General features: G+C 38.4%; 1 protein-coding gene across 1 annotated transcript; it reads right to left on the bottom strand.

Annotated features, from left to right (window-relative positions):
• Positions 1-372: 372 nt before the first annotated feature.
• On the bottom strand, positions 373-26,169 carry LOC140166853 (small subunit processome component 20 homolog). The gene is made up of 12 exons (XM_072190341.1): positions 26,064-26,169; positions 9,757-9,837; positions 8,279-8,345; positions 7,643-7,775; positions 6,630-6,818; positions 5,422-5,566; positions 4,582-4,659; positions 3,815-3,982; positions 2,325-2,486; positions 1,630-1,764; positions 1,160-1,237; positions 373-564 (listed from the first exon to the last, which is right to left on the bottom strand). Exons 1-12 carry the CDS (start codon positions 26,106-26,108, stop codon positions 373-375), a joined length of 1,473 nt encoding a protein of 490 aa, XP_072046442.1. The 5' UTR covers positions 26,109-26,169.
• Positions 26,170-27,836: the final 1,667 nt, after the last annotated feature.

Raw genomic sequence — 27,836 nt, 5'->3', positions numbered from 1 at the left:
ACTGTTTCTCAATTAGATATTGCTTCGGCAATATAGACCGCAAACATTTTTGAGTGCGAGGTAGATGTAAATAGAAAGGGCTAATTATGTGTAGAATTTCTAATATTTCTAGGGTCCATTTCACTAAACTTTACGAAGCTTCGTAAGTCTAGAAATTGTTCGTAACTTACGACGAGTCCTAAGTTCCATTTCACTAAACTTACTTACGAAAGGGACCCTTCGAAAAGCTACATCTAGTATTGGGTTTTCGCAACTTTACGAATGGTTACCTTTATAAGCTATGAAGGGTTAAAAGTGAAATGGACCCCTAGTCTATTACCGAATTGAAAAGCAACTCACAAAGGCACCTGTAAAACACAAACTATATTGCACTTACCCTCTATGCACAGCCATTCTGAAATCCAACAAGTAGGGCTTGTAATCTTCCAGAACTGCACTATCTGTGATCTGTGTCTGCTTTTGGAGCACAAGGTCGGTTAATGTGAACAAGATGGCTTCTTTCGTTGATGAGGATTTGGAAGCCATGTTGGAATGACAGTTTTGCAAGAGAGAAGGCAGCAAATCCTAAAATAGAGAAGGATCAATCAGACAAAGATTATTATTTGATTATTGATCTTGTCAAATGCTGCATGCATTCATTACTATATTTGACAAGAAATTCATACTCATTTTGTTTATAGTAAATGTATGCATTCTCAATCGGTTAATTAACACTGGACATTTGAAGGGCTTCTGCACTTAAAATGCAGCAGGTAAAACTTGCAAATGCCCCTGGCAAGTTTTAATCAATGGTAGGATGCTCCTCGCACCACAGTGCTATCTACTCCCTAACAATTTACAGATTTTGGATCACCAGATATTTCCAAGGACAAATAAAACTAACCAAAATGTAACATACATCCACCTCCCCCACATACACACACCCCACCCCTATGCAAGGAATACACCGCCGCAAGATCCTGGTTTGCTTTTGCATAGCCAGGAAGATAAAAACAGCATAACCCTTGTCATTATTCATTGTGCTCTATCTTACATAACAATGTATGATTTGGTACATCTATGACTGTCCGAAATGCATGCTTATTATTAATGTTATCAATAAATTAAATTTAACTCAGAATATTATTTCACATTCTATTAAAACAATAATACTACAAACCTGTTCAAAATGGCTCATCTTAAAGGTGTCTCTGCTCACTCGTAGCAACTGGTTTACCTCATATTTACTGCTATATATCTGAAATACAAGAAATTAGTCAGAAAAGTCACAGTCCTGGGGTCTAAAATGTAAAACCTGTCCTTTCAGTATACATTAAGTTACTGGAACTGCCTTTTGGCAAATTAATACATCTCAATCTCATATATATTTATGAGGCAACTATACCAATTTAATGGTTAATTAATGACAAGGACTTCTTCAACTTGCGACAATTTTGACCATTTCATTACAACCTCATGCTGTTAGTCAAAGTACAGGGAGATGTAATATAATAAAGCAAACACTACTTGCTTATAATTAGGGAAATGAGAATCAACCCCCCCCCCCCGGCATAGGCTACAAGCCTACCACACCTCGCCCAATGTTATAAATAGGGCATGGGTTTAAGCCCAGCCTTGTCTATTACTTACTGCAGTTACAAGTTTGTCGATGATATCCTGAGGCATGGTGACTTTTGTTGCAGTCAGCAAAGAGACTGTCAAATTCAATAGTTCATCTCCACAGTCGTCGGGCAGAGCAGTTGATGAATATAGCTCCAAGATAACCTAGGTAGGAAAATAATGTAAGAATCAAGAACATTTGAATAATGTACTTTTACACAAATAAATATTTGAGCTTCACCAGTTTATCAAAAATCATTCAGTGCTTGATGAAGACAGGCTAGTAGTAGGCTTGTAATATGCACAATATGATTTCATGTAATGTGTGTAATGAATGATATGTGACACAGGCATTTAGTGTATGTCAATTGTTTCTTCACTTGTGCTCATCATTAACCCTAAATCCCTTTTTGTTTTTTGCCCAAGGGGAAGAAAAGAAGGAAGAAAGAAAGAAAGAAGATGTAGAAAAAAAGTTATTTTCTCTGGTCCAGTTTTGAAACATGGACCCAGCAGAAGACCCAGGATATTACGCCACAAGTGTAATTGGCTGGCCAACCTTTTCATGCCTACATGTGTTTGGCATGATTACACAATCGGATCACATGGGATGCATGGTCTTGCAGTCGGTTTGTGCTGTATTGTTTTGTATGGTCTAGTACCGTAAGTAAGGGTTAACAAAAGTCTGGAATTAGTTCAGTTAAAGTTATGCAACTAATTCCCCCTACCTTAGCTAATTCAGTTGGCTCAGCAACCAACCCTCCATTACTCCACTCTACCCACTGTCTAACCAGCCTGAGTGCTCTTGAAAGCTGGGCAAAATACTCGCTTGATAGCTCAGGCTCATACTCTCCAGTTGTAAGAGACTGGTACAAGTTCAGCATACAATTCTACAAAACAAAGTGATATTAAGAACTGCAAGTTAGAGAAATCACAATGGAGAGCAATGTTAACATAACATGTTTCGGTAAAAACAAAACATATTGGTTTCTACAAGATAGAAACTATAAAACTAGACAATCCTACATGTAGCTTAGACCCACCCTCTCCCCAACCACACCTATTTGCAAATGCCTGCAAACGAGGACATCATTCAGCACAGTTTAATCTGTATCTAACCAAGGACACACCCCCACACACACCCCATTTCATTCGACACACCATGGACCTACCCACACACACCCGACAACTTCCTATCCAACCGTGATTCGTCATGAACCCTCCAAAGGTGGACCAATTTTAAATGCATTTTTACATCATTTGTGTTGTCCTGGTTATAGCCAGCAACCATGGATGGTTGCAGGTGTGTCCATGGTCTCAGTGTGAATCGTAATGTAGGTCCACATTTGTAGGTAATTACATATGCACATACACCCCACACACTTTTCCTTGTACATACTTGCAACCGAGGACTTTAAGGCTTTACACAGGCAACCAATGACATTACACTTTTGAAACCGTGGACTTTTTAAAGTAATATTAAAATACACAAATCTGACAATAATTAATCGCCCCACCCTGGACCTGACATTATACCTCAAATGGGGGACCCAGGAGCTCAATTCTTTCTACAGGTGTGTAGCGTCCTCTGGAATAAGTCTTGTAGCCATGGATGTCCAATGAGTTTGTGTGTCTATGTTTTATGAGCTTAAATTCATACAAAAGTCCATGGTTGTGGGTGAAAATAGACACCCAAGACTAGGGGTGTAAATTAACAGTTATTTGTCAACCGTTTAAACGGACCACAATCCGGTCGGTTAACCGTGTAAACGTATGCAAGTTATAGACCTTTACTTTCTTGTTATTCAAGGTTGTTGAAACCAGAGAAAAACTACTATAAAAAAAAATGAACTGAAAGTTCTGAGGTTTTTATTCAACGCTGGATAAAGTTGTATATTTTAATTACTATTGTTTATATTGAACAGCCAGGGACATATTGAATTCACATGCATTGCCAGCTATTCTATAAAAGCAAAAATAATTAAAACGTACAACTTTATCTAGCTTTCAATAAAAACCTCAGAACTTTTAGTTCATTTTTTTTAAACGTTTAAACAGTTAGATTTTCCTAAACGGATAGTGCATTTTACGGTCGGTTAAACGTGAAACGTGTAAACGTAGACACCTCTCCCTAAGATACACACATACATGTACATACATAACAAATAAATTATAATTAAGGCATGAAAATATTTTATCTGGTTTCAAATATTTTTACCTGTAGAGATTTCCACACAACCTGCGTATGTTCCTTTGATGTATACTTGGCCATGGACATCAACGTCTCACTCAGAGTCTCCAGCACAAGTTGCCATGGTAATGCAGTTTGCTGTCTGCCCTCTACAGATGGGAAAGGACCAAGCTTGTCCAACAGAATTGGCAAAACCTGTGTTGTTTGTACAAAAGAATGGAAGGTATATGAGCACAACAGTTTACAAGTTACATCAGTCAACATAAGAATGGATCAGGTTGAAATACTTGATTAGGTACCTTTTTAACAGCATAGCAGTTAATTCATGACTAAAGTCTTGTTAACTTTGAATAAGTTAATATATATTAATAAAAATATTATTGGTTAATATTACATGCTTCATTGAGCAAATGAACTATTGTAGTTCTTCAGGAATTGACAATAAGTTGTGTTACAAGTAGTCAATGGTTACTCAGAGTAAACATAATTTTTCACCAGGTTCACATCACAAATAATAAAGGAGACAAGCAGAAAAAGTGATCTGGCCTGGCTTTTGAAGATTACTCAAGAGTTTCAAACAATAGTAATCCATGATTTTTTATCATATTCAAAAAGAACCTAGAGATGATGGTGTGCTAAGGTCTTGCAAGAAGTATAAACAAATTTTAAAGAACAAGCAGTGTAAAATGTGATAAATACCCATAAATGCATGTGATAGGAGGATCTTGCAAAGCCTACCCCAAGCCACAAAACATTGCACTTGACAGCTAAGTCAAACAAAAATGCAGATTTACCTTTTCTGTGCAAGAATGGAACTGTTTGCACACTCCCTTTGTCATCTCAAAGAACAGTCGACCGACACCTTCCACTTGCTGTAAGCAACAACAAAAATTAGAATTACTTCAATCAATTTCTTGTACACAAATCCAACATGTTTATGTGCTGTTTGCATTTATGCTTATAAAATAAAGTATTTTCAAATTACATCAAAATGTTCTCTTGGTTAAAACTGATGCACATTCAATTTATTTGAAAAGATACAACAGAATGCAAAGAAAAATAAATCGAATAAGATGCACAATACGGTATACATGTGTTTTGTGTTACACAGCGACTCAAGGTCGATTGTCAGTGATTCAGATGCCAATATCTGGTGATCAATTATAGGTAAATGACTATTGATGGCAGAGCGACTAGATATAGGTACAGTCATTGTGTCATTCATAGAGGATGGGTAGGTCTAATATTTTTAGTACTGGAAGCTGGTGAATACAGGGGTCTCAATAAAAATGCAACCCCAATTTTTTTTTTTTGCTTAGTAATATTACATGGACAAAAATTTTACTTTTCATAATAAACACTTTTCACCCTTTGCACGGATCCGCCATCTTGCTACCAAAACGAGGTCTTCCATGCAAACACATGCGCAAAAAGTACTTTTTTTGCGCTTTTCTAGCAATGAGTCAGAAGGCTTTTGCAAAGCGTACGGCGTACGCAACAGTTAAAAGCATGTGTTTGACTGGCGTATGCACACGCAACACATACTTTACGGGTACAATCTCGTTTTGAGATGACCGTGCCATCGGCAAATTCACTTTTACCAAGTTTAAATCACATATCAACATTTGACTTACATCTGGTTGCTGTTCAAGACTGGATAACATGTGCTCAAATAAATCACTGGGATCTTGGACCTTTCTCATCAAGAAGCCAAAACTCTCGGCAGCAAAGTTGCGTATATGTTCTCTCTGGTGTAAACTAAGCAGGGGTGAATAGAATCTGAGGAAGAGAAAAAACAAATACCTAAAAAAATTTGCAGATAGACACATGCTCCATTGAATTTTTTACTTAATATCCAACTTTCCAAGCATGATGAGAATGTCAAAAAAGAAGAGTTGGCATTCTCAAATAGTTAGGCATGTTGGCTGGAAGCCTTAAGCACCTGCTGCAAAACCTGCACCTAAAGATCATGCCACTGCAGTTGCTTCAAAATCCATTCAATTTTGCGTAGAAGCATTTTGAAAAAAATTGACCTTTGATCTGTGACTTTTGACCTACATACAACATAGCTTCCACACTATAATTTGGTTCACCTCAAGTTTGGTAGTGATGTTGATGCTTTTTAGCAGTTGTGCCGCCTGCCGCAAACATGTCGACAAACCGCCCATGTGCGTGTACGTGTGCACGCAGCACATTTTAACTTTAGACGCACAATTCGATACTGTGGCGAGCAAAATACGCACATGTCACTACTGAACTGGAGGTGAATCATATTACAGCTCACTACTCATGGACACCTATGTCAAAGTTACATTAACAGAGGCCTTAAAGCAAATGGGAACAATTTAAAAAACAATTTATAACAATAACCCCTAGATGAGCTTTGACCCCGAATTCCAGAGTACATCTGTGCAAATCTCACTCTTCAATTCCGTATCTTTCCATATAGGCCAGCATGCTTATAGGATATTTAGCATGCCTTGAGCAATTTGCTTCAGCCTGGTCATATGTGACACGATCAAGGGAAATGAGTTGGATGTCGCTAATATTGATTTTGAGATATTGGCAAAGAAAGTGTTAAAATTCTTCTGTTTTTTATTGTTTTCAGTGATTGATAAATTGATGTAACTTCACAAAGAAAAGTCGCATCAACATGGAGTTTTCAGTTTCTGAAAGCTCTAACTGTCCTCTTTAGAAACACGTGTAAAACTCATTTTCGACCAGGCCCGACATGTGACTCATTCCCCTTGATCATGTCACATATAAGGACCCAAGCATTATAAAGTTCACACTTACTGGTAAAAAGAAAATTTGGATAAACGCTACCATTAATTTAACTTACCCGAACACATCCTTGATATCTCTCAGCAGATACCGCCACAGGAATTTGAACAGGTAAACCAGCGTTTGGAAAGCACACTCTATCACCTCTGTGTCTTGCGTGTTCAATAACGACACTATAATGTCGAAAAATGCACGAAAATGGGGGTAGAAATCTGTTTGCAGGTCCCTTGCTAACTGTACGATCAGACTGATGAAAGAGTAAAAATACACACATAAACTAAATTAGTCATATTGTGTTAGTTATAAAGAGATAGTTACTGTTGAGAAATAAGTTTTGATCTTAGTCAAATATTTAGAGCTACTAATTCAGCAACATTAATAGATTTTTAGCATATTAATGAGTGTAAACGTGCATGTGAATGTGTAACATTAGTATTAGGGTTGTTGTCGACAAGGCTGTTGTCGACAAGCAATTTTCCACAATTTCCCCGATTGTCAACAAGCATGGACTAATTGTCGACAAAGACTATAGTCATTAAAAATATTAGAGATAAGCTTAAGATTACAATTATTAGCCATGAAATAGCTTCTAGGTATAAAAAGAAAGTAATAATTGTTAAATTGAGCAAGATGACAATGATAGGGTGGATTAATAGACTTCATATGATTACGTGTAATAGACAGTAATATTTTGATGTAAATAAACAACGCATAATATGGTCTCTGTACTTATATTTGGACTTTATTGATGTGCTGTTTTTTCGACAACTTGCCGACGTTGGATCTTGAGATTTGATGATTGTCGACAATGAAAATTCTATTCGACAACAACCCTAACACGTATTGAATTTTGCACGATGAAGCAACATAACAATACATTTTACATTGTGGTATGATATGTATGCGTTTCTGAGCCAATGAGGCATAGTCAAAAATGACATACACTCAAGTTCACAATGAATATCTGCACAAATTATTTTTGCATAACTGCAACCAATTTTTGTGTATCATCACTTCCCACATCTTCTAATTAGTACATGATAACTATACAGTAATTAGATATGATCTTACTCCAGTAGCGGTGGGTATGCCAAGCTGATGCTGTTCTTCAGGTACCTCTGCAATGCCTCCACCACCTTCTGTTCATGATGGACCAGTTGGGCAAAGCTATTGGTACATCCGAATACCTCACGATGAAATGCCACTGTAACAAACAAAGAGTACAAATGATTTTAAAGTGGAAATTTTTGCTTCAATTTCTTTGTGTACATTTTGCGTTCTAATTAGCTGACAACACACAGTTATATTCCTTTTATGTATCGGTCAATGCTTAGGAAGCTTTGAAGATTTTACACATCATGAATACCATTATTTTCAGATTTATGAGTTTCTACATATTAATATGTATTATTGTGTATACTTTTTAATCATAATTCATATTTTTTAGAATATAATGGAACTGATCAACATAATGTTTAGTGTGAAATGAAAAAAAAATGAATTTGTACCACAAAAACCTCATTTTGCTTGTTACTACATATACAAATATTATTCAACTACTGAAAAAAATGGGTAGCTCCTTGTTGGGAAAATTTGGCATTTTGAGAGCAATTTTGTTTCCGCAATACTGTAATATACAGTAGTAAAGAAATAATGGTAATACAGCCATTTTTGAGAAATGGACTACTTATCCCCTATAATACTCACCGAAGTCCTGTGTGCAGTTAAGTTCTGCCCACTTGGCCAGCCCTTCACCAAAGAAAGAATCTGCATCCTATTGGTTTAAAAAAAATTAGAATTTTGATTTGATTTGATTTACAGCTAGAAAGAGATTACATAGTGACACAGGTATAAGTCCTACATATTAACTTTGAAAAAAATGAAAAATAAACTGTAAGAATGTTTCGCCTGTTTCTATCAATAACATCAAATCAATACTAGCAATATTATACTCATTCCTCTCGATCATGTCACATAAGACTGTTATGGACATGTCTAAAGCGTCACAGCTGACTGAGCTTAACAACACCAGGGTTACCAAAAAATTTAAGCTAAAACAGCGGGTCAAATAATCGAAAAGTCACCCAATTTTCTCTTTAAAACCACTGGGACAGGAAACTACCGAAAGTCACAGGACCCAATGTTGAAAGCCACCCACTTTTTTTCCAAAACCACTAGTTTCTATAAGACGGTAATTGTCAAAAGTCGCCCAATTCAGTTACCAAATTGCAGGTTTGGCAACCACAGCTGAATATTTTTCTAAGCCAAACAATGAAATTCAATGAAATTGGTCCAATTAATGTTAAAGTCATAGTTGACAACCTAGTAACAAATTGTGGAATAGGCTTTTACGACGGGAATTCATAACAATTAGTGGGTTCGCCGTCAGATAAGTTTAGAACTGTCAAATTTCGTCAGGAGTAGCTCTAACTTCTTCAGGACAAAGTACCTAAGGATGAGACATGTAGACCGCCCCTTGCCTACTGATGACTCTGAAAAGAGCCGTTCACTGAAGACTGCCCCTTGTCAACAGAGAACAAGCAGATCTCACCTATCTGCTAATATAAAAGGTTTTGGTGGCTCTGAAAAGAGCCGTTCACTGAAGACTGCCCCTTGTCTACAAAAACGAGCAGACCTCGCCTATCTGATTTTAAAGGTTTGGTGGCTCTGAAAAGAGCCGTTCACTGAAGACTGCCCCTTGTCTACAGAAACAAGCAGATCTCGCCTATCTGCTAAATTTAAAGGTTTGGTGGGTCTGAAAAGAGTTGTTCACTGAAGACTGCCCCTTGTCAACAGGAAACAAGCAGACCTCGCCTATCTGCTAAATTTAAAGGTTTGGTGGCTCTGAAAAGAGCCGTTCACTGAAGACTGCCCCTTGTCAACAGAAAACAAGCAGACCTCGACTATCTGCTAACTTTAAAGGTTTGTTGGCTCTGAAAAAGAGCTGTTCAATGAAGACTGTCAACAGAGAACATGTAGACTGCATATACTGTAATAGAAGTATACGGCTTACCAGAAACCGTTTGGTCACTCATGGACCGATTGATTGATTGTATGCACGATGAGCGTTTATATCACTTAATTGCATAACAATTATGTACACACAAATTGCATAACAATTATGTACACACAAATGCCTCCGATATAATGTGAAGAATAGAGTTGTCTTATAATATTGAGCTTACCCGAGGTTTGTTTTCTGTTCTGCCTCCTTTCCTGATGACATCGATATTGATTTTGGCAATTCGCTCTGAAAATTTTAAGAACTGTGGAAGAGAATAATACCACCATCAAAATAATAAGCATATAGATGAGTTGACCTCAATGTTTAATTGTTTATCAACAAAGGCAAGGGACTGGTATATCGGTATGCTTGAGTGAACCCAATGTACACTAATTCATAGCCTTATTGTGATGTGGCGGGAGTTTTAAAAACACACAAGCCTGAACAAAATATGATGCGCGTGCATACTGGTACTGCCAGGCAAAAAACAATGGAAATTGTGATGATGCGTGTGCATACTGCCAGGCATTGACGTCAGAAGTCAACTCATCTTTAGGGATGAATGTGCAACAGTATAATGCGTGGTCCACGCACCCACTACATCAGCTGCCGTTCTACTTAGTCTCTGCAAAAATCCCCAGAAAAATCAAGCCACAAATCACAAGTGATGACGTCAGTTTAGCTTAAAGTTTACCCAGTCTATGTTTTGCGAGAGCACTACGCGCTACGTCACTTTAACTATCACTAAATAAATGTTTCGGAATTGAGGTTGGCTAAAAAGTAGACCATTTTGGGGACTGTTATTCATATTCTATTACCCCCACGACCCATTATTCAAAAACTGTGATTTGTTGAAACGCGTCGCGTGAAAGACCATTAATTAGCAATAAAGTGGCCAGGGCAACGAACTTTATGTTTTTCTCGCATCACAGCGCACAGCAAAGCGCGATGCTGTATATTAGGTCGTTACACATTCTACGCAAAGCATTACGCCAGTTAGCATGCCAGGCACCACTAAGCATGCAAAGTGCATAGCATCGGACTTTTGGTGATCCCCGTTATCTTTTTTTACAGTGTCAGCCAGGTCTTATTCGGCCGATCAGAATCGTTGCAATTGACCCGACATGGTTTTATGAATGAATTTTTGACCTTACTGGGCTCAGACATATATGCATATTCATTTATTTTGTAATATTCAAGATGGCTGCCCGGCTCTGGCAAAGACAGAATGAAAATCAATGGTTCCGTTCGGAAAATATTGCTGTTTGAAAATGGACTTTTTTCTGGCGTCAAACGAGCAAAAATTTCGATGACTGAAGATACTCAAATTTCATTTATCTGTAATTTTGGTTATAAATTTTTGTTGGACATGGTATATTTTTTCTGACTTAGCTGGAAGCTTATTTCAAGTGGTCATGATGGATTTTACTGCTTTTTTAACGGAGACGGACAATATGCACGAGGTGTTTTTTACCAAATTTCACAAAAATTTCACCGATCCTACGCACACGATTCGTCAGTTCTGTGCATGTGATATCATGCAGTGGGTGCGTGGGGCAGTGCTAGGAAATTTGCATAATTTTAACTTGGTAAGAAGTTTGATTGTGCACAGTGATTCATGCAACATGATTCATGACATGGTCCAACTGTGAAGTAGGACCATGTGCTTCTTTTGTCCAATTTGGCATCAAGATTTCGAATGGAAACAGTTCAGACCCAGAACACGATCATGTCAGAAATTAATATTTTGTTCTGATTATTCGGACTACAATTTGGAGTGTGTTATATTCCCAGACCCAGTACAAGTAGCCCTAGAACTAGAGACTGACCGATCAGATCAGTAGCTTCCGAATCAGACCGATTATTAGCTTATCGGTAGTGATCTGCATCGGCCGATTTTTCCTTCATCCGCCGATGTAATGCACCGATCACCCAATATCATGAAAGCAGTTGTTGAAGCTTTAACAAGTATTCATTTATTGGTATATTTCTTCGAATTAGACTAGTTAAATCAAGCGAAATTTAGCAAAAGAACAAGCTTTGTAGGCGATAAACCTATAATCATACCGTGATTCAGGCACGCAGCTGAGATAATCAGGTAATTCCCCACATCCACATGTACGTACGCCGTATGGCCAACAGATGAACATGTACAATTGTAGTTCTTACTTCCGGGTTAAACACGTGGGTGTCAGATTGGAGAGAGCTACGGGCCGTGTGCAAAACTCATACTAACTTGAACGTAAACGCAATATTAAAATGGGGCGATTGAATGATTTGACGGACTCGGACATCAGGGGGAAAAGGTAAATTGAACTTAGAATAATCATGGTCAAATTAAGTATTGTAAATGAATACGGGAGTGTGTTTTTTGTGCTCAGAGCATACATAATTAATTATTAATTATGGTAATACTTTGCGTACAAGTACGGAAGTACCCTGTCAACATACGGGTGAAACTTACTCACGGCGATGGCAGCCATTGTTTACAATTGGGGAATTGGTAATCGGTGAACGAATCGGCAGATCAAAGAGGGAATTGATCAGTCAATCGGCCGATTCAGATAAGGACCTGATCGGTCAGACACTACCTAGAACTCTGGCCATGCCATAGTATCCGTTTTTACTTCCACCAGGGCCAGAGGCACTTACATTGAAAAATTTGTTGGAGATGCTTGAGTACAAAAAATCAATGCTTGATCGAACCAATACAAATGTGTGTCAGGTCACTAATTAACATGATAAAACCCACTTGAGAACACACAATCGCCAGTCATTTCTAAAGATGCATTTATACTCCATCGCTTTTGCAGAAATCTGAATCGCACGCATGATCAGTGTACTAAATCGCCGTCGTATTTGCCTGCTGAGCATGCGCATGAATCGCTGTTTTTCAAAAGCGACACGTAGGCCTATATTGACACCCTCTGTCAGTCAACGTTCTCTAGAATTGCACACATAACTTGTGCAGTTAACGACAATGATTCAGTCTGATGATAAGTAACCTAGATGGGTATAAACACAGCTTTACACAATGACTAATTTACATAGGCACAAAAGACCGTGTTCATGTACCGTTACTCAGCCAAACACGGCAGAGTAGGTCCCGGATGTTCGGTACATGTTCCTATCTCGTCAACGTTATACCTTTCCAACAAGGAAAGAGTCTATACAAAAAGCGAAAGTCTAAGTAAAAGTGCAACTGCAACTCAAAAGTCATGAAAGTGTAAAACTGTTGCCATAATAAGCTATATAAGCTTTACCATCGTAACCCATTCAGTCCCATATACAGATTAATGTCAGCAAGAGAATTTTGTATTGGGACTGATTATTCGGTCTACACACATGACACTCACACGACAGAACAGGATCATGTCAGAAATTAATATTTTGTTCTGGATCTGATTATTCGGACTAACACACGACTGGGATAGTGGGGATTATGCACTTTCAGTTTCCCACGCATTTGAATGGGAATTAGATTGCGTACTTTCTGAATGTCTAGTCAATGACTATAGTGAGCACATTTCTTCAATATTTTGAGCAATTGACGTCGAATTTTCTATTCTATATTGTTTGGTAATAATGTCTTTTGCCAAGGCAATAGTATGTTTGAAGTTGTAATTTTGTGTTTTTGATCGCAAAGATCGGATATTTTTGTTCCCAATTCGAATTCTGAACCCTTCGCAAGGGTGCAGGGACTGCCTTTTGAGGAGAGCGAGAGCAATCACTCTCTACTGCTCTCCTTAAATCTGATACAGAAGAGTGATTTTTAGCTCTCCTTAGTTGAACATTCTCTCCTTACATTCTATTGTAAATGCTCTAAACAGCTCTCCTTGAAGGCTCCAGAAGAGCTATTTTATGCTCTCCTGCAAATTTCAAAAGACAGTCACTGAGGGTGCCGATTTCGGCAGAACTTTGACGATAATTTTGCCTTTTCGGACACTAAAATGCATTCGATCCTTAATTTTGTTTCAACCGAGTCTTAAATAAGCAAGCACAATTATGACAATATTGGTTGGTACCACTTTTTATGTACATTGATGAAATTTTTAAGAATTTTTTTCAAGTTTTTGACCGGCGCAAATCGTTAAGTGTGTATTTCCCATTGACATCCAAAATGGCATAAGCCAGTCCTTAGGTACGGCGTATAGGACTGGCAAGCGAGTCTAGACTGGGACAGATGACAGTAGTCAGTGAGTCACAGCAGACACAGACTTTAAGGTACGGTACATATTTCGAGGTACATAACAACACCAAATTGGTGTCATAACAAACACCAAATTGGTGTTGTATGACCTTTGACATGCATGCATTCTTTTGTCGAGAGTGACATGGTCTTTCAATTCGTGCCGAGTGTCCTTGGCAGACTTGACTATGCTTCAGTGGTCATGAAAGGATTCAATAGATAACCTCTGCCCCAATAATCCCAAGCTATTGTCTGAAACTGCACCTCGGAAGATGTATGGTAACAACTCAGTCCTCAAATGATAGTCATATAACGACCAAAAGATAAATGACTGACTATCATTGAGGACTGAGTTCCGCAGTCTAGAGTTATGTGTCGAACAACTGGATACAATGACAACGTATGGAAAAATATATTTTTGTTAACAATTTGAGGTCATTATCAAATTGATATTTTGTACAATTTGGACAGCTAGCTATCGAATCTACCCTATCACAAGCAAACGTACCTGTATGTAAAAAGTGCCCTTAAATACTGGATATCGCCAATATATTTATGACAAATTTGTGTCCAGAACAAGAAAAGTGTCCAGACCTCACGCTTGCTCTCTCGGCTAACAACAATGGCGTAAAGCAGATGACGTATTTACCAACTCTGATGATGCGTAATGACCTGACCTTGTCAGACCGATTAGTTACATAGGTTTGACCCACCAGTCCCTTTACTGCTTACGCACGGTCATTTTATTCCGCCATGTTTATTGTTTCGAGATCGGGGCCAAACTACTTAGGCTACACAACGTGCACAGCTCTGACAATTTCCCACAATGCCTTGCGCATTTCCAGAAGAAGGCCTGGCGATTTTCCCACATTTCCAGTAAAATTGTAAACAACGCCTGACGTTTCGATAGGGAAAATGGAGATAGCGAAGTCGCATTTTACATCAAACAGCTGCAAGAGTAAAAAGTTCTGAAGGATCGGTAATGATTAACAGCTGGTCTGCTGTATTTGAAGTGCATATTGAAGTTTGTAAGTTTGTGACTTCGTATGTTTAATGCAATTGATATTATAGGAAGCTTAAATTGGCAGGCTCTCATGCAATGTGTCTGTCTCTTACGAATATATGTGGATGTTCAGGGCAAGTCATACTGAAGTATGACTTGCCCACACAGGGTATAGTCTAAGTAGGCCAGTGGGACAACGAAACCGCTACGTGAACGAGCTAAGGCCTAAAAAGTCACAGTTAGACGTTCGCTTTTCGTATCTCTTTCCTTGTTGGAAAGGTATAACGTTGAGGAGATAGGAACATGTACCGTCATCCGGGACCTACTCTGCCATGTTTGGCTGAGTAACGGTACATGAACACGGTCTTTTGTACATTAGTCATTGTGTAAAGCTGTGTTTATACCCATGGGTTGCTCATCATCAGACTGAATCCTTGTCGTTAACTGCACAAGTTATGTGTGCAATTCTAGAGAACGTTGACCGACAGAGGGTGTCAATATAGGCCTACGTGTCGCTTTTGAAAAACAGCGATTCATGCGCATGCTCAACAGGCAAATCGACGGCGATTTAGTACACTGATCATGCGTGCGATTCAGATTTCTGCAAAAGCGATTGAGTATAAATGCATCTTTAGAAATGACTGGCGATTGTGTGTTCTCAAGTGGGTTTTATCATTGTTATGACCTGACACCCCGGGGGGCCACTGTAGTGGTGAAGGGGGGTATCAGGCGCGTCCGTAAATTCACGTAAAAAGGGTATTTTTTCAGACTGGGGCACGTTACGTGCGTAACGTGAATAAGGTATCAAATTCATGTAAAATTGGTGTAAAAGGGTATGTTTTTGGAGCTCTTACGTACTTAAGGTAGTTTTGCCAAGTTTGGGATTTTGTGCTTTCTCCTTCATTCTTGAAAAGTGAAAGAAAAATCTGCGCTCTTTTCTCCCTACTTTTTATTTATTTTATTTATTTATTTATTTATTTATTTATAACATTCGGCCGAAGCCAGGCTAAACCCAATAGTGCTTATTTATTTATAACATTCGGCCGAAGCCAGGCTAAACCCAATAGTGCTCAGAGGCTACTAAATTCAAGGATGCCTCCAGATATGACGGGACAGGGATATGGGAAGAGGTCCGATTTTAGAAGCAGGAGGAAAACCGAGCACCGGAGAAAAACCTGCGAGGACGAGCATGGATCGGCAACCAAACTCACATGTGACACCGCGGGGAATTGAACCCGGGCCACAGTGGTGAGAAGCGAGTGAGAAGACCACTACACTACACCCCAAAAGCCAGTCTTCAGCTGTCCGCGATGACAGATCCCTACTGGCCCAGCTAGCATACTAAACACGAGGTCCCCGGACAAGGTCACAACCTGGCCAGAACATACAACCAATCAGCATGCGTTATGCCTTTTTCTTAACTGTGGAGTCAATATGAGGAAAACTATAAGAGACTTTCCAATTGGCTGAACCTCTTTAAACTCATCAATATTCATGATAGTCTTGATAAGCTTCCTGCCCAATGCAACCACGAACTTTGTAAACAAGCTGTGTGAACGAACTTTTGACATGTGTTACATTTTACCGGGGTATTTACAAACACGCCGATTGAATAATTTGGAACTATTTGCTGGCTTTCCTTTAATATAAATCAATGAGTTTCAGGATTGGTTGGATTTACCAGTAAATCCAGCATGATAATTAATGCTCTAGGATGTTTTAAATGGAGACGAAATTAGGAAATGGACCAAGCGAGACTGGCCACTGGCCGTGTTTGTCTTCAACTTCATAATATGGTTTACAATCAATCGCCTTGGTCGTCATTTGCGTTGGACTTGCAGTTCAAAATCATTCTCTTGGAAATGTGGAGAATTGAGTACATCCCAATCCCCAAAAAATTAATTCTAATATTTCAATCCAAAGGGTTGGACCTGTGATCCAAAAAGGGGAAATTATTGGCACAAAAATCTTGAGAATATTGGACATACTGCATGACCTGTGAGGTAAGCTTTAACATGTTTCTTGAACCAGACTCTGGCTACGCAGAGCCGCCGGCACATCGACAAAAAAGCTCCTGAAGGCAGCAACTTCTTATTTAGGGTTAAAAGTACCTGTTTCTGTGTGTTTACTTGTTTAGGGGTAATACTAATAATTGCATAAATTACTTGTTTAAGGTTGGGTGAAAGACAACTACTTGTTTAGGGTAGCAAATCGTGCTACTTATACTTGTTTAGGGGTGAAAATTTCAGTCTCAGAAATACTTGTTTAGGGTGCTTTTTGAGAGTCCACGGACGCGCCTGATACCCCCCTTCACCACTACAGTGGCCCCCCCGGGCCTGACACACATTTGTATTGGTTCGATCAAGCATTGATTTTTTGTACTGGATCGTTCAAGCATCTCCAACAAATTTTTCAATGTAATTGTAAGTGCCTCTGGCCCTAGTGGAAGTAAAAATGGATACTATGGCCAGAGTTAGGTATAATACAAAAAAAATTGAACTTTTTTTGATTCTCATCAAAGTAATCTCATATTAAAGAGCTAAATGAAAGAAAACTGATGAGGCATAAATGAATGTCATACGACATGTGGTTGCGGAGATATGCTAATTTGAATGTCTCAATTTTTCAGCCAATTTCCTGTACAAACTTTTTGTGCATGCACATATTAAAATGCTTATAGGCCTATACTGTGCATACTGTACACAATTTTAAGAAACAAGCACTTGCTATTTACTGGTACTGAACTGTAAATGTAATCCTAGATTGATTGAATTTGTATTGATGTGAACATAAGGGCCTATCATTTTCTTTTGGAAGGAGGGGTCCCAAATATACAGGGGGGGCTCATAATTTTTTGGAAAGAAAAATAGGGGGGTCATAAAATTTTGATGACCAAAATGTAGGGAGTTGCAAGATGACCACAGATAGTGTGTTTATCTTATTCAAAAGACTGAATACAATTTTAGCCTCTTCAGGGGTACATGTAAGGTGTATCAGTGGGTGGTGGGGAGGGGTCATAAAATTTTGTTGCGAAATAGGGGGGTAGCAATTTTATTGATGCTGACTTTTTGTAAATTTGGGAGCCCCGCAGAAAATGATAGCCCCCTAATATACTAAATGAACATGTATGAGTAACATTTTGTTTTATTAGGGGGTCACATCATTCTTTTATCTACAATATAAATGTTTGGCATTAAGTTTTTCAGAAGCATCTTGCAAAATGATGAAGATAGCAATTTAAATGGTTCAAATTGGATAAAGCGTTTTCGAGTTACGCCAATTTAAAAGTTCCGAAAAATTGCTGTTTTTCAGCATGATTTTGATAAAACGCATGTTTTCGACAATATGGCATGTTTGAAGACTAAAAAAATCAAAATTATATGCTTCCTATGTCTGATTTTCACTTTAAGTTGCTGTATAACTGAGTCTTTCAACATAGATATGTCAAGAGGTACATCATTTGCTTCAGTTTTTGAAAAAGATTACTCCAAATATGGACTAAAACACCAAAATCAAGGATCGTCGCACTCTCATTTTAACCCCTTGCAGAATAAAATTGCAGATTTACGACAATCTCAGATTAAAAATATGAATTGTGAATGGCTGCATTTACACTAAGCCAACTCTAACCCTTGGGTTGAAACACAAAAACAACAACAAAAGCTTCATGTGCATCAAAATATTGTGAGAAATTGCCTCCAAAGTGGGAAAAATCTAGAAAATCAAGGAAATTGCCGCTCAATGTAAAAAAGTGCTACAGAATGAAACAGCAAGTTACGGACACCCAAAAAATAAAAATATCAACTTTGTACATCCATATTCAAGGTAAAACAACTCTAGGACTTCAAGTTGGACCACTGCAGTAGATAAAAACAACAAGTTGGTCATAATATGTTGATAACTACACTCCAGAAATGGAAAAATATGAAAACTTCACAAGTAAGGTCAACAATTTCTATGGGAAAATACACAGGAAAATGGCCAAAAACAAATGTTTCAATATATTGCAATTTATTAACCCAACATCCTAGAAATTTCTTGTTTACGTCAAAAGACAGATATTTTGTGGAGAAAAAAAAAAAAGGAGTCTCAATTTGATTGCACATGTGGCACACAGTAGGGTAACTCATCATCTACAGTCATCATATCAAAATTTCACCCTTGGACAGCGTTTCTTATGGGAAAATACACACGTTTCGGGCAAAAACATCAAATTTTCAAATTTATCGTGAAAAAAACAAGTTGTGCCAAAATAAAGATACATTTCTCAGGGTGCAGAAAAAGTAACTTTAAAATACACTACATCGTTGGCGCCGGGTCGAAAAACTCACTTTCTAAAGGCAATTTCTTAATTTCTTCTGCGGATCCAGACACTGGTCTTTGCTGATAAATAATCTGGTGCTTTCACAGAGCCGCCGTGTAAAATTCAAAAGGTCAATAGACCTAAAAATATTTTTTTTGTAACTACACATATACTAAATAAATATTTGAAAATGTTAAGGTCTCTATGAAGAAAACAATTTGATATTTTTTTATGCTCAAAACATGCCATTGTTCATTTATGGGTCATATGCAGACACCTAATGAGCTAATGTGTGACCCCCCTAGTTTTATTTCTGTTTTCTGATGCAGATTCCAGCTTTGACAGAGGATGGAAACCAGGGACTGTCTTTGGAATTTGCAGGAGAGCATTGAATAGCTCTTCTAGAGCCTTCAAGAGCTGTTTAGAACATTTACAATAAAATGTAATGAGAGAATGGTCAACTAAGGAAAGCTAAAATCACTCTCCTATATCCGATTTAAGGAGAGCAGTAGAGAGCGATTGCTCTCGCTCTCCTCAAAAGGCAGTCCCTGGGAAACCACAGTGAGGGCCAACAGCACATATGCAAAAATAAAGAAAAACCAAGATGAAATTTGTGTTGAAGTGTCTTATTTTTTATTTTTTTTGTCATTGAAAAACTCACGGTTTTGATACTACCCACCCGAGTACACCTTTTCACTGATACAAGGGGGGGGGGGGGTAATTTGTTTGAGGGGGCACCCTTTAAAATGTTTAATTATCATAAGCACTAGCTGATCACCCCCCTCCCCAGGAAAATGTTTTTGAGCAGGCACCCTTTGGAGCACTGGCTGGCGCATGCTCCCTATTCCGAAGATCATTATGAAACTCGAGGGCCAGTTCACTTGATCATCAGAATGGGGTCACTCCTGCTCAAGTATGAACCCCCCGCCCGCCCCTTCCCCCAGCGTAAGTTTTGTCTTTGAGCAGGCACCCTTTGGAGCACTGGCTGGCGCATGCTCCCTATTCCGAAGATCATTGCGGAAACTCGAGGGCCAGTTCACTTGATCATCAGAATGGGGTCACTCCTGCTCAAGTTACCCCCCATGACGTAGCATCATAAGAGTCGCCCCCCCCATCAATTTGAACATTTAGAAAATCAAATAGGAAAATGGCCAAAAAGCGGCCTGTGTCCCCCCCCCCCCCCCGCCATCATACCCGATGTGTCCACAGTGATTTATGCATCTATCATAGCAAAAATCTGCTAGCGCTATGCATGATGGGATAGGAATAGGAAAGGTTCAAATTTGCTTCTTCCCCCGACTCATAGTCGGCACAGAATGAGAATCAATCCCAGCATCCACAGCATGAGCCCATTCAATTAGTATACACAAACCATGCCGGGTTAAACATGTTCACTCACTGGCAAAAGTCGCCGAATTCATACTACACAAAGTCCCCAGTTCACTCACTTTTTGCATAAGGCATCCATCCAATCTCATCAAACCAAACATTTTTATGTACAAAAACTACCTTTATTCACCGCGTGCTCCATTTAACTTACCGCTCAACTCCGTTATTTAGATATTTGGAGAGTAATTTCCGAAAAAATTAGATCGAAATCGTCACTTTCAAACCCACTAGAAAGTCGCCAAAATTTGCCGCGACCACGCATGTAATCATCTGACCTCTTCCGGTTATGATCAAGTTCAACCTTTTGACTTTACCTTGTAAGCTTTGGAACTGTTTTTAACTCAATCTAATCCCCCAAAATTTTTTTTCAAAAACATCGCCGTAAAATTTACTACCGGTAATGAATTTCCAAAATGGCGCCGGGTGCGCGATTTCCCTATAATGCTGAGAGAGGCTGAATATTGCGCATGCTCAGGTAAGGAATGCTCACATACCTACCAGAGTTCTTCTAGGGCTATGATTAGTGCCGTACTATTACGCTGACTTTCGATTCGGCGAGGAGGATTTATTTCGACCTCCTGGTTTGTTTACAAACAGAGAGGTAGACAAAAAACCGTTCCACGTGTCCAAACACTGAAGTATCAGAAGGACGATCCACAATAGCGTGATTCACGTAACCTGAATAGGGATTAAAAAGCTGTCACGTAGAACCATGTGCTTCTATTGTCCAATTTGCCATCAAGATTTCATATGGAAACAGTTCAGACCCAGTACAAGATCATGTCAGAAATTAATATTTTGTTCTGGGTCTGATTATTCGGACTAGGGCCAGACATAGACCGTAAGGTACTAATTTCGAGGAGCATAACAAACACCAAATTGGTGTCGTGTGGTCTTTCAATTTGTGCCGAGTGTCCTTGGCAGACTTGACTATGCTTCAGTGGTCATGAAAGGATTCAATAGATAACCTCTGCCCCACTTATCCCCAGCTATTGTCTGAAATTGCACCTCGGAAGATATATTATAACAACTCAGTCCCTCAAATGAGTTCCGCAGTCTAGACTAGGGCTATGATTGGTGTCAGGACGTTTCGCCCCACACCAGTACATACCACTACCAGTTCGCCCCAATACACGTACATACCGCGACCAGTTCGCCCCAATACACGTACATACCACGACAAGTTCGCCCCAATACACGTACATACCACGACAAGTTCGCCCCAATTGACTCACCGTGTAAACTGTAAAGTGCTGTGAGTGCAGTGCATGCGGTCATATGGCCAATCAATACAACTTCCAATTGTTTGCATTTATATTCATGTATTATGGAATAATCAATACGACCTATTCATATAATAATAATTAATATTATAGTAAAAATTATAGTATTATTATTATTTTCTTATGATAACAATAAAAATAACTAATCATTATTATTAATAGTACTAGTATATATTAATCATATCTTAATTATTATAAAATTATTGAATCACTTTACATTGTGTTGTTTAATTTGTTTATTTAAACAAATTTGACGGTGTTCTATGAATTTTATGCCATTAAAATGTATTTATGTATTTATGAATTTGTCATGTTTTACAATCCATTGTTAAGTAACTAAAACAATTTGTATTTTCAGTAGACAGTATGCAGTCAGCTGTGCAGTGCTGTTTTTAAATAAACGTTGAGTATTTGTAACAATTTGGCTGGTGCTATAAACGTGTAATGCTATGAATTTGTTTAGAAACCCATGTGATTCAGCCCTGATATTCAGTTGAGCTGACTATGTTTATGTTATGAAAACATTTTATTTTTGATCATGTACTTTTCCATCCATATGGGTTTTTTATACTTACCTATCGGTATGTTTTACTACCCGAGAATTATTGGCCGTTTTTTGAAATTGTGGCGTAGGCCTATTTGGGAGGCACTTGTGAAGAAGAAAAAAGTTGGGATTTTGTTTGCAAAGCGGGTTAAAGCCCAGTAGGCATATTAATACGATTTCGGTCAAATTTTAATTTGGTTATCCTTTGCCAAAATATTATTAATGTAACGCTCCTTTACCCACATGTCCTTCTTTTTTTTACGCAAAAGGCAAATTTTTGCTCCCAAGACCATTTTGTGGGGAAAGTCCTATTATGTTCAGATCTGCAGGCAGCCAAAAGATTTAATGGTGTCTTGCAGTGCATGCAGCATCACGTTTGAGCGATACATACATTATTATATCATCATGCATGGTACTGTATACTTTTAATGTAGGGAGTGGGATTTTTGACGCCATACTAAGCGTTTAACAATAACACCCTCCACACCCCGCCCGCCTACCCACACGCACACCCACATAAAGTTCACCTTCATTCAGCAGTATAAACATTGAGCGGAAATGGAAAATGTTACTTTTAGCACATAAATCTGAATTTGAGTTTTCTTTCTCAATAATTGAAATGGAAAATCTTTCCCAAATAATTTTGTTTCTTTGCTTGGTTAGTTGTTCTCTATACAACCACACCCGTGAGGCCTATACCCCCCCCACACACACACACACATAACACACATCGTCATGATCGGTCACCCATATACTCAAACATTAGGCCTACTCATGATAATGGTGTCTTCCAGTGCATGCAGCATGTATGAGACATTATTATATCTTCATGCATGGTAATGTATCGGTATGTATACTTTTCATGCAAGAATGGGATTTCTGACGTTGTAGGCATACTAAACCTTTTAAAAACAACTATTTTATAATATACACCCTCCACCCCCGGGCTCCACCCCCAAGTTATATAACGCACACCTTCATCAACAGTATTGAACAAAATAATTGAGCGCGGAATTGGAAAATGTTACTTTTGCGCGCATAAATCCGAACTTGTGGTTAATGGACTGATAAACAAGTATGCTTGACAGTGTGTTTTTAGAGAGCAAAGTCCCGGGTAAAGTTCTGCTTAAAATTCAAAGTCCATAGTCGGATTTTCGGGTTCGCTATCAATAAACTGGTAGATTCCAAAATCAGAATTGTTCAGTATTATAAAGTGAGCCATTATAATTATGCAAGATAGCGTTGCATTCAATTACTTTTATTGTCACTAATCATCTGATATTTTTAACTCTTTATGACCATTTTACTATTGAATACTTTAATTTTAATAAACATCAGTATAATTTTGAGTTCAACGAAATGGGTTCATCTTGACTAATAATAACATATTTTTAATAAAATTCGACTATGGCATAGTCTAAAGAGCTTTTAAAATCCCGATAAATTCTTGAATAGTAGCATTTCCATTAATGCAACATATTACATAGCCTATATATAATAACGTTAACATTAGAATGTATATTTTGATAATGACTATTATCAGTAACAACCAGAGGGGCCTTAAATCAAATTTAAATAATCAAATTTAAATAATAAATAATGTGCACACCGCCTTCCAAATCTAGGTATATCAAACACCCAGATTTGGAAGTTAGGCCTATACTGAAGTGGTCCTTTGTTACCAAAAATAAACTATAGATGTTTGAATTGGTGAATTAGGCGCAATATGGTACCTTTGTTGTCTGTGTCATGTGTTTTCTCATATTTTAGTATGAATTCAATAAAATAAGTAACCACTTTCGATGAACAATTATTACGGGTATACTCAACTGACAAATTACATTGATTAACAGTTTGAGCAAGTTTGAATGGGATGAAACTGAGTTCGTCTTATGCAGAATGAGATCAAACAAGAAAACTAAATGTATAAAAAACAGGGACATATATCCCACCTATCCCTTTGAGCAAGAGGATTTATAAATCATGATAGTCCAGGAAGAATTAATCCCTTTCTCTTTACTGGTAAATGGTCCCAATAGAAACACGCCTATTGACAGGCAAGTTGCAGAAATTAAGAAAAACAAAATGAATCATAATAACTGTCAATCACAATTATCAAAATTGTAAAAATACATTTATATTAGAGAAGTATGTCCTTTATAAATGTATCTGATATAAAAATACAAAAATTATATAATCAAAATAATTGTATTTTAATTAAAGATATATAATTAATTTAGATTTATATCTTTGATTAACCAGTTTTGCAAACAAAATAATTGGATTTGTCTTCTTCATGGCACTGCCTCCCACGCCTTCGTTGCAAACACAAAACACGGCCCGTAATTCTCGGGGTCTTAGTCAAATTGAGAGCAGACTACTTGTCCCGGGGACTTGTCAAGCAATCGATCGTACATCAGTGTGTAAAGCACGTGGGCGCTTGGGCCCGGGACTTGTCAAGCAAGGTGCGCCGTTGTGTGTTCTAGTACTTTTGCGTGCTTGGTGCACGGAACCGTTGATTGAACACATATCACACCCGGCGTTTTCGTGCAAGTGGCAGCAAATAATCCGCCGCTAACACGCGGGGCAAACAGTCAGTGCACAGCACGGAACCCAAAATATCTCAAAGCTGCTGCTGGCGTTTGTTTTGCTAGTTGTGCTCATTTGTCTTTGAAAAATTTGCCAAATATTTTCAGTATTAATAGTTTCATTATTTAATATGTTTATAGGACTGCAAGTTTTGAAAGTTTTGAACATCACAAACTTATTTTAACTGAGTTTGAGTCGGTAAAATAATTTTTTTAAATTTTTTTTATATAATGTTTTGTTTTGCCATACCTAAATATGTAAATTATTACATAGCCATACTGGCGATAAGTAATTTACATGTTTAACACTACTTATTATATCATACAAAATATGAAGTTAACATGATTTGTAAAATGAGATAAATCCTTTGTTCGTGAAAGCATAATATTGTTATGTAAAATAAAGTACACGAGGATTTAATATTATATAAAAATACATAATCAAGGCCTAAATTTCAGACATACACATGTATTAAATTAATTATTGTTAATGAAAATATAAGCTAATATAGTGTGACATCAAACATTTATTTTGCAACACGGGCGTATCATCGTGCATTATGGTTTTGTTACGAGTACCAATCTTCAGTCCATCAGCAATCAGCATACCATTTGCTTTAAATACTATAATATACACGCCGGGCTTCAAGCAATCGACCAGGAAACAGTCAACAACAGCCCCAATACCCGCGGTATAAAAATGGGGACGAAAGTGCACGGGAGTGTAGTGTAATTGAATTGGCGTGTAACGGAAGTGGATAGGTTCGAAGTGGCATGTTTCCCGGCACAGCAGTAGATTTCCGTGGTTGAAAATTAGCGAGAGAAGCACTAAAAAGCGAGTTTCACAGCGAGAAATTGCGTATTCTATTTGAGCTTACAATCATGCTACAATGATCTCCGTGACGGAACGGTTATGATTGATCGTATTGATTGGCATTGGTCGCATGCACACTTGACAGCGTTACACAGTGAGTCAATTGGGGCGAACTGGTCGTGGTATGTATTGTGTATTGGGTGAACCTTTTTGGGGCGAATGTGTTTTGGGGTGAGACGTCTCGCATTCCTATGATTATAGTCACAGTGCCAGTCTGACAGTGGCAGTGGTCAGTATTCTCTGACTGTCTTCCTCTAAAAAGCTTGTCTGTTGTTTAAGGGCTTATCTTTACAAATAATGATATGAACTCTTTACCTTGAATCTGTTCTCAGTTCGATGATGTGACGACTTAGATTTCATTTTGAGTACGAAATTCACGCTGCATTTACCACGCGTGCAAACCTCATGTAAGTTGCCATTGTATGTGATTCCTTATGTTTTGGAGCACCAGTGCTGATCGCGCAACCATTTCAACAAAATTTTCTTTAAAAAGAAATTCACAGTGTCAGGGCGCGATGCGTGCGAGCGGGTGACTCGGTTTAGGGGATGTGCAATAATTATGAGCACCCCGACGGGGGGTAAAATTTCCTAACGGCCCGCCAAAAATCGCTTGCTCCCTCTCTCGGCCTGCCAAAATCGCTTGCCCCCCCAGCCCTTAAAAATCTTTGCCCCCCCCTTCACATGCCAAAATTTTGGGATCCCAATTTGCAAACCTTAAATTATGGGCTAGATAATGTTGTGAGCTTATCCCCCCAGCACAGCCCCTTAGGATTAAACCTCAGTGTCATAATTTGTTTTTTCTTTTCTTTTTTTTCTTCTTTTTTTGGTAGTCTTTTGGTGGGGGACTTAGGGGAGGCATTGGAGGCCAAAGTGATTTCATTCAAAAATTATGAAATTTCCACAAAATTGTAATTTGGAAGTTTCAAGCTGGTGGGGCGGGACTTTCACCCGTCCACCCACAATCCCCCTGAACCCACCATTGCCAATGTAGCTAACCGGGGTAGCTAGCTAGCGGGGGAGTCGGGGACCCACAGGCATTTTCAGGGACTGAAATGGGGACGACAAAAATGATCTGGAACCCCGGTCTGGAACCAAAATAAATCGGATGATAATACGCATTTAAAGTTTTTCCAATTTTTGAAGACCCACTGGAGAGAGCATCAAAGTAAAATATGTTTATTAGGCCCATTTATTTATTTATAACATTTGGCACAAGGCCAGGCAGATCCAATATTGATTACACAATAAATTGAAGGATTGCCCTTACATTAAAATCAGAAACATTACTAAAAAATACATATAATCAATACAGAATAAAATAAAACAAAACATAAATTATGTGAACTGGTTAGAGGAGGTGGGACTGGATGGCCAATTTGAAGGCCTGGGGGAAGAAGCATTGACAATAGCTTCAGGGAGATAATTCCAGATGGAGGAGGCAAACGGATAAAATGATCTCTGGGACAATGAAAGCCGGCGGAAAGGAACTTGAACAGCGCGGGAATTGAGGTTTCGTAGACCAGGTCTGGGATGAGGCTGGAAAGGGTTGGGAGAAGAACAAAGATTGGCAAAGATTTTAAATAAGTGACACAGAGAAGCAACATCACGACGCTTACTAAGAAGAGGCAGGTCGGAATCCAATAGAAGGTCCTCATGGGAGAGGTTCCAAGACTGAAGAATGACACGACAGGCGAATCTTTGGGTAGACTCAAGACGGTTGGTAAGGGTTATGTTAAGAGGATGCCAAGTAGTACAACCATACTCCAGAATGGGGCGAACCAAGGCCAAGTACAAAGAACGACGGATGCTGAAGGGGCTTATTGGAAAGATCTATGAATGAAGCCTATGATTTTGCGAGCTTTTCTGCATATGTTATCAATGTGAAGATTCCAGGAAAGCTTGTCAGACAGCCAGACACCAAGAAATTTCGCAGATGACACACGTTCAATAGGCAGGCTGTTAAGAGTGAGATTGAGATCCGGAAAAGGGTCCTTCTTAGTGGAAATGACCATGACTTTTGTTTTGGAGGAATTGACAGAAAGGTGATTAAGGAGAACCAAGAATGGATGGAATCAATGTCGGATTGGA

Source organism: Amphiura filiformis, chromosome 12, assembly GCF_039555335.1.
Source record: "Amphiura filiformis chromosome 12, Afil_fr2py, whole genome shotgun sequence".
Taxonomy (NCBI): domain Eukaryota; kingdom Metazoa; phylum Echinodermata; class Ophiuroidea; order Amphilepidida; family Amphiuridae; genus Amphiura; species Amphiura filiformis.
This window is presented reverse-complemented; position numbering and strand designations above follow the sequence as displayed.

Bases quoted from the DNA above. Each gene is read 5' to 3' on its own strand.
- LOC140166853 (XM_072190341.1), bottom strand. From the start codon at position 26,108: ATGAAATCTAAGTCGTCACATCATCGAACTGAGAACAGATTCAAG. The intron at 1,238-1,629 runs GTAAGTAATAGA...CTTGTATTTCAG, and splicing joins TCGACAAACTTGTAACTGCA to ATATATAGCAGTAAATATGA. The intron at 565-1,159 runs GTTTGTAGTATT...TCTCTATTTTAG, and splicing joins AGATGAGCCATTTTGAACAG to GATTTGCTGCCTTCTCTCTT.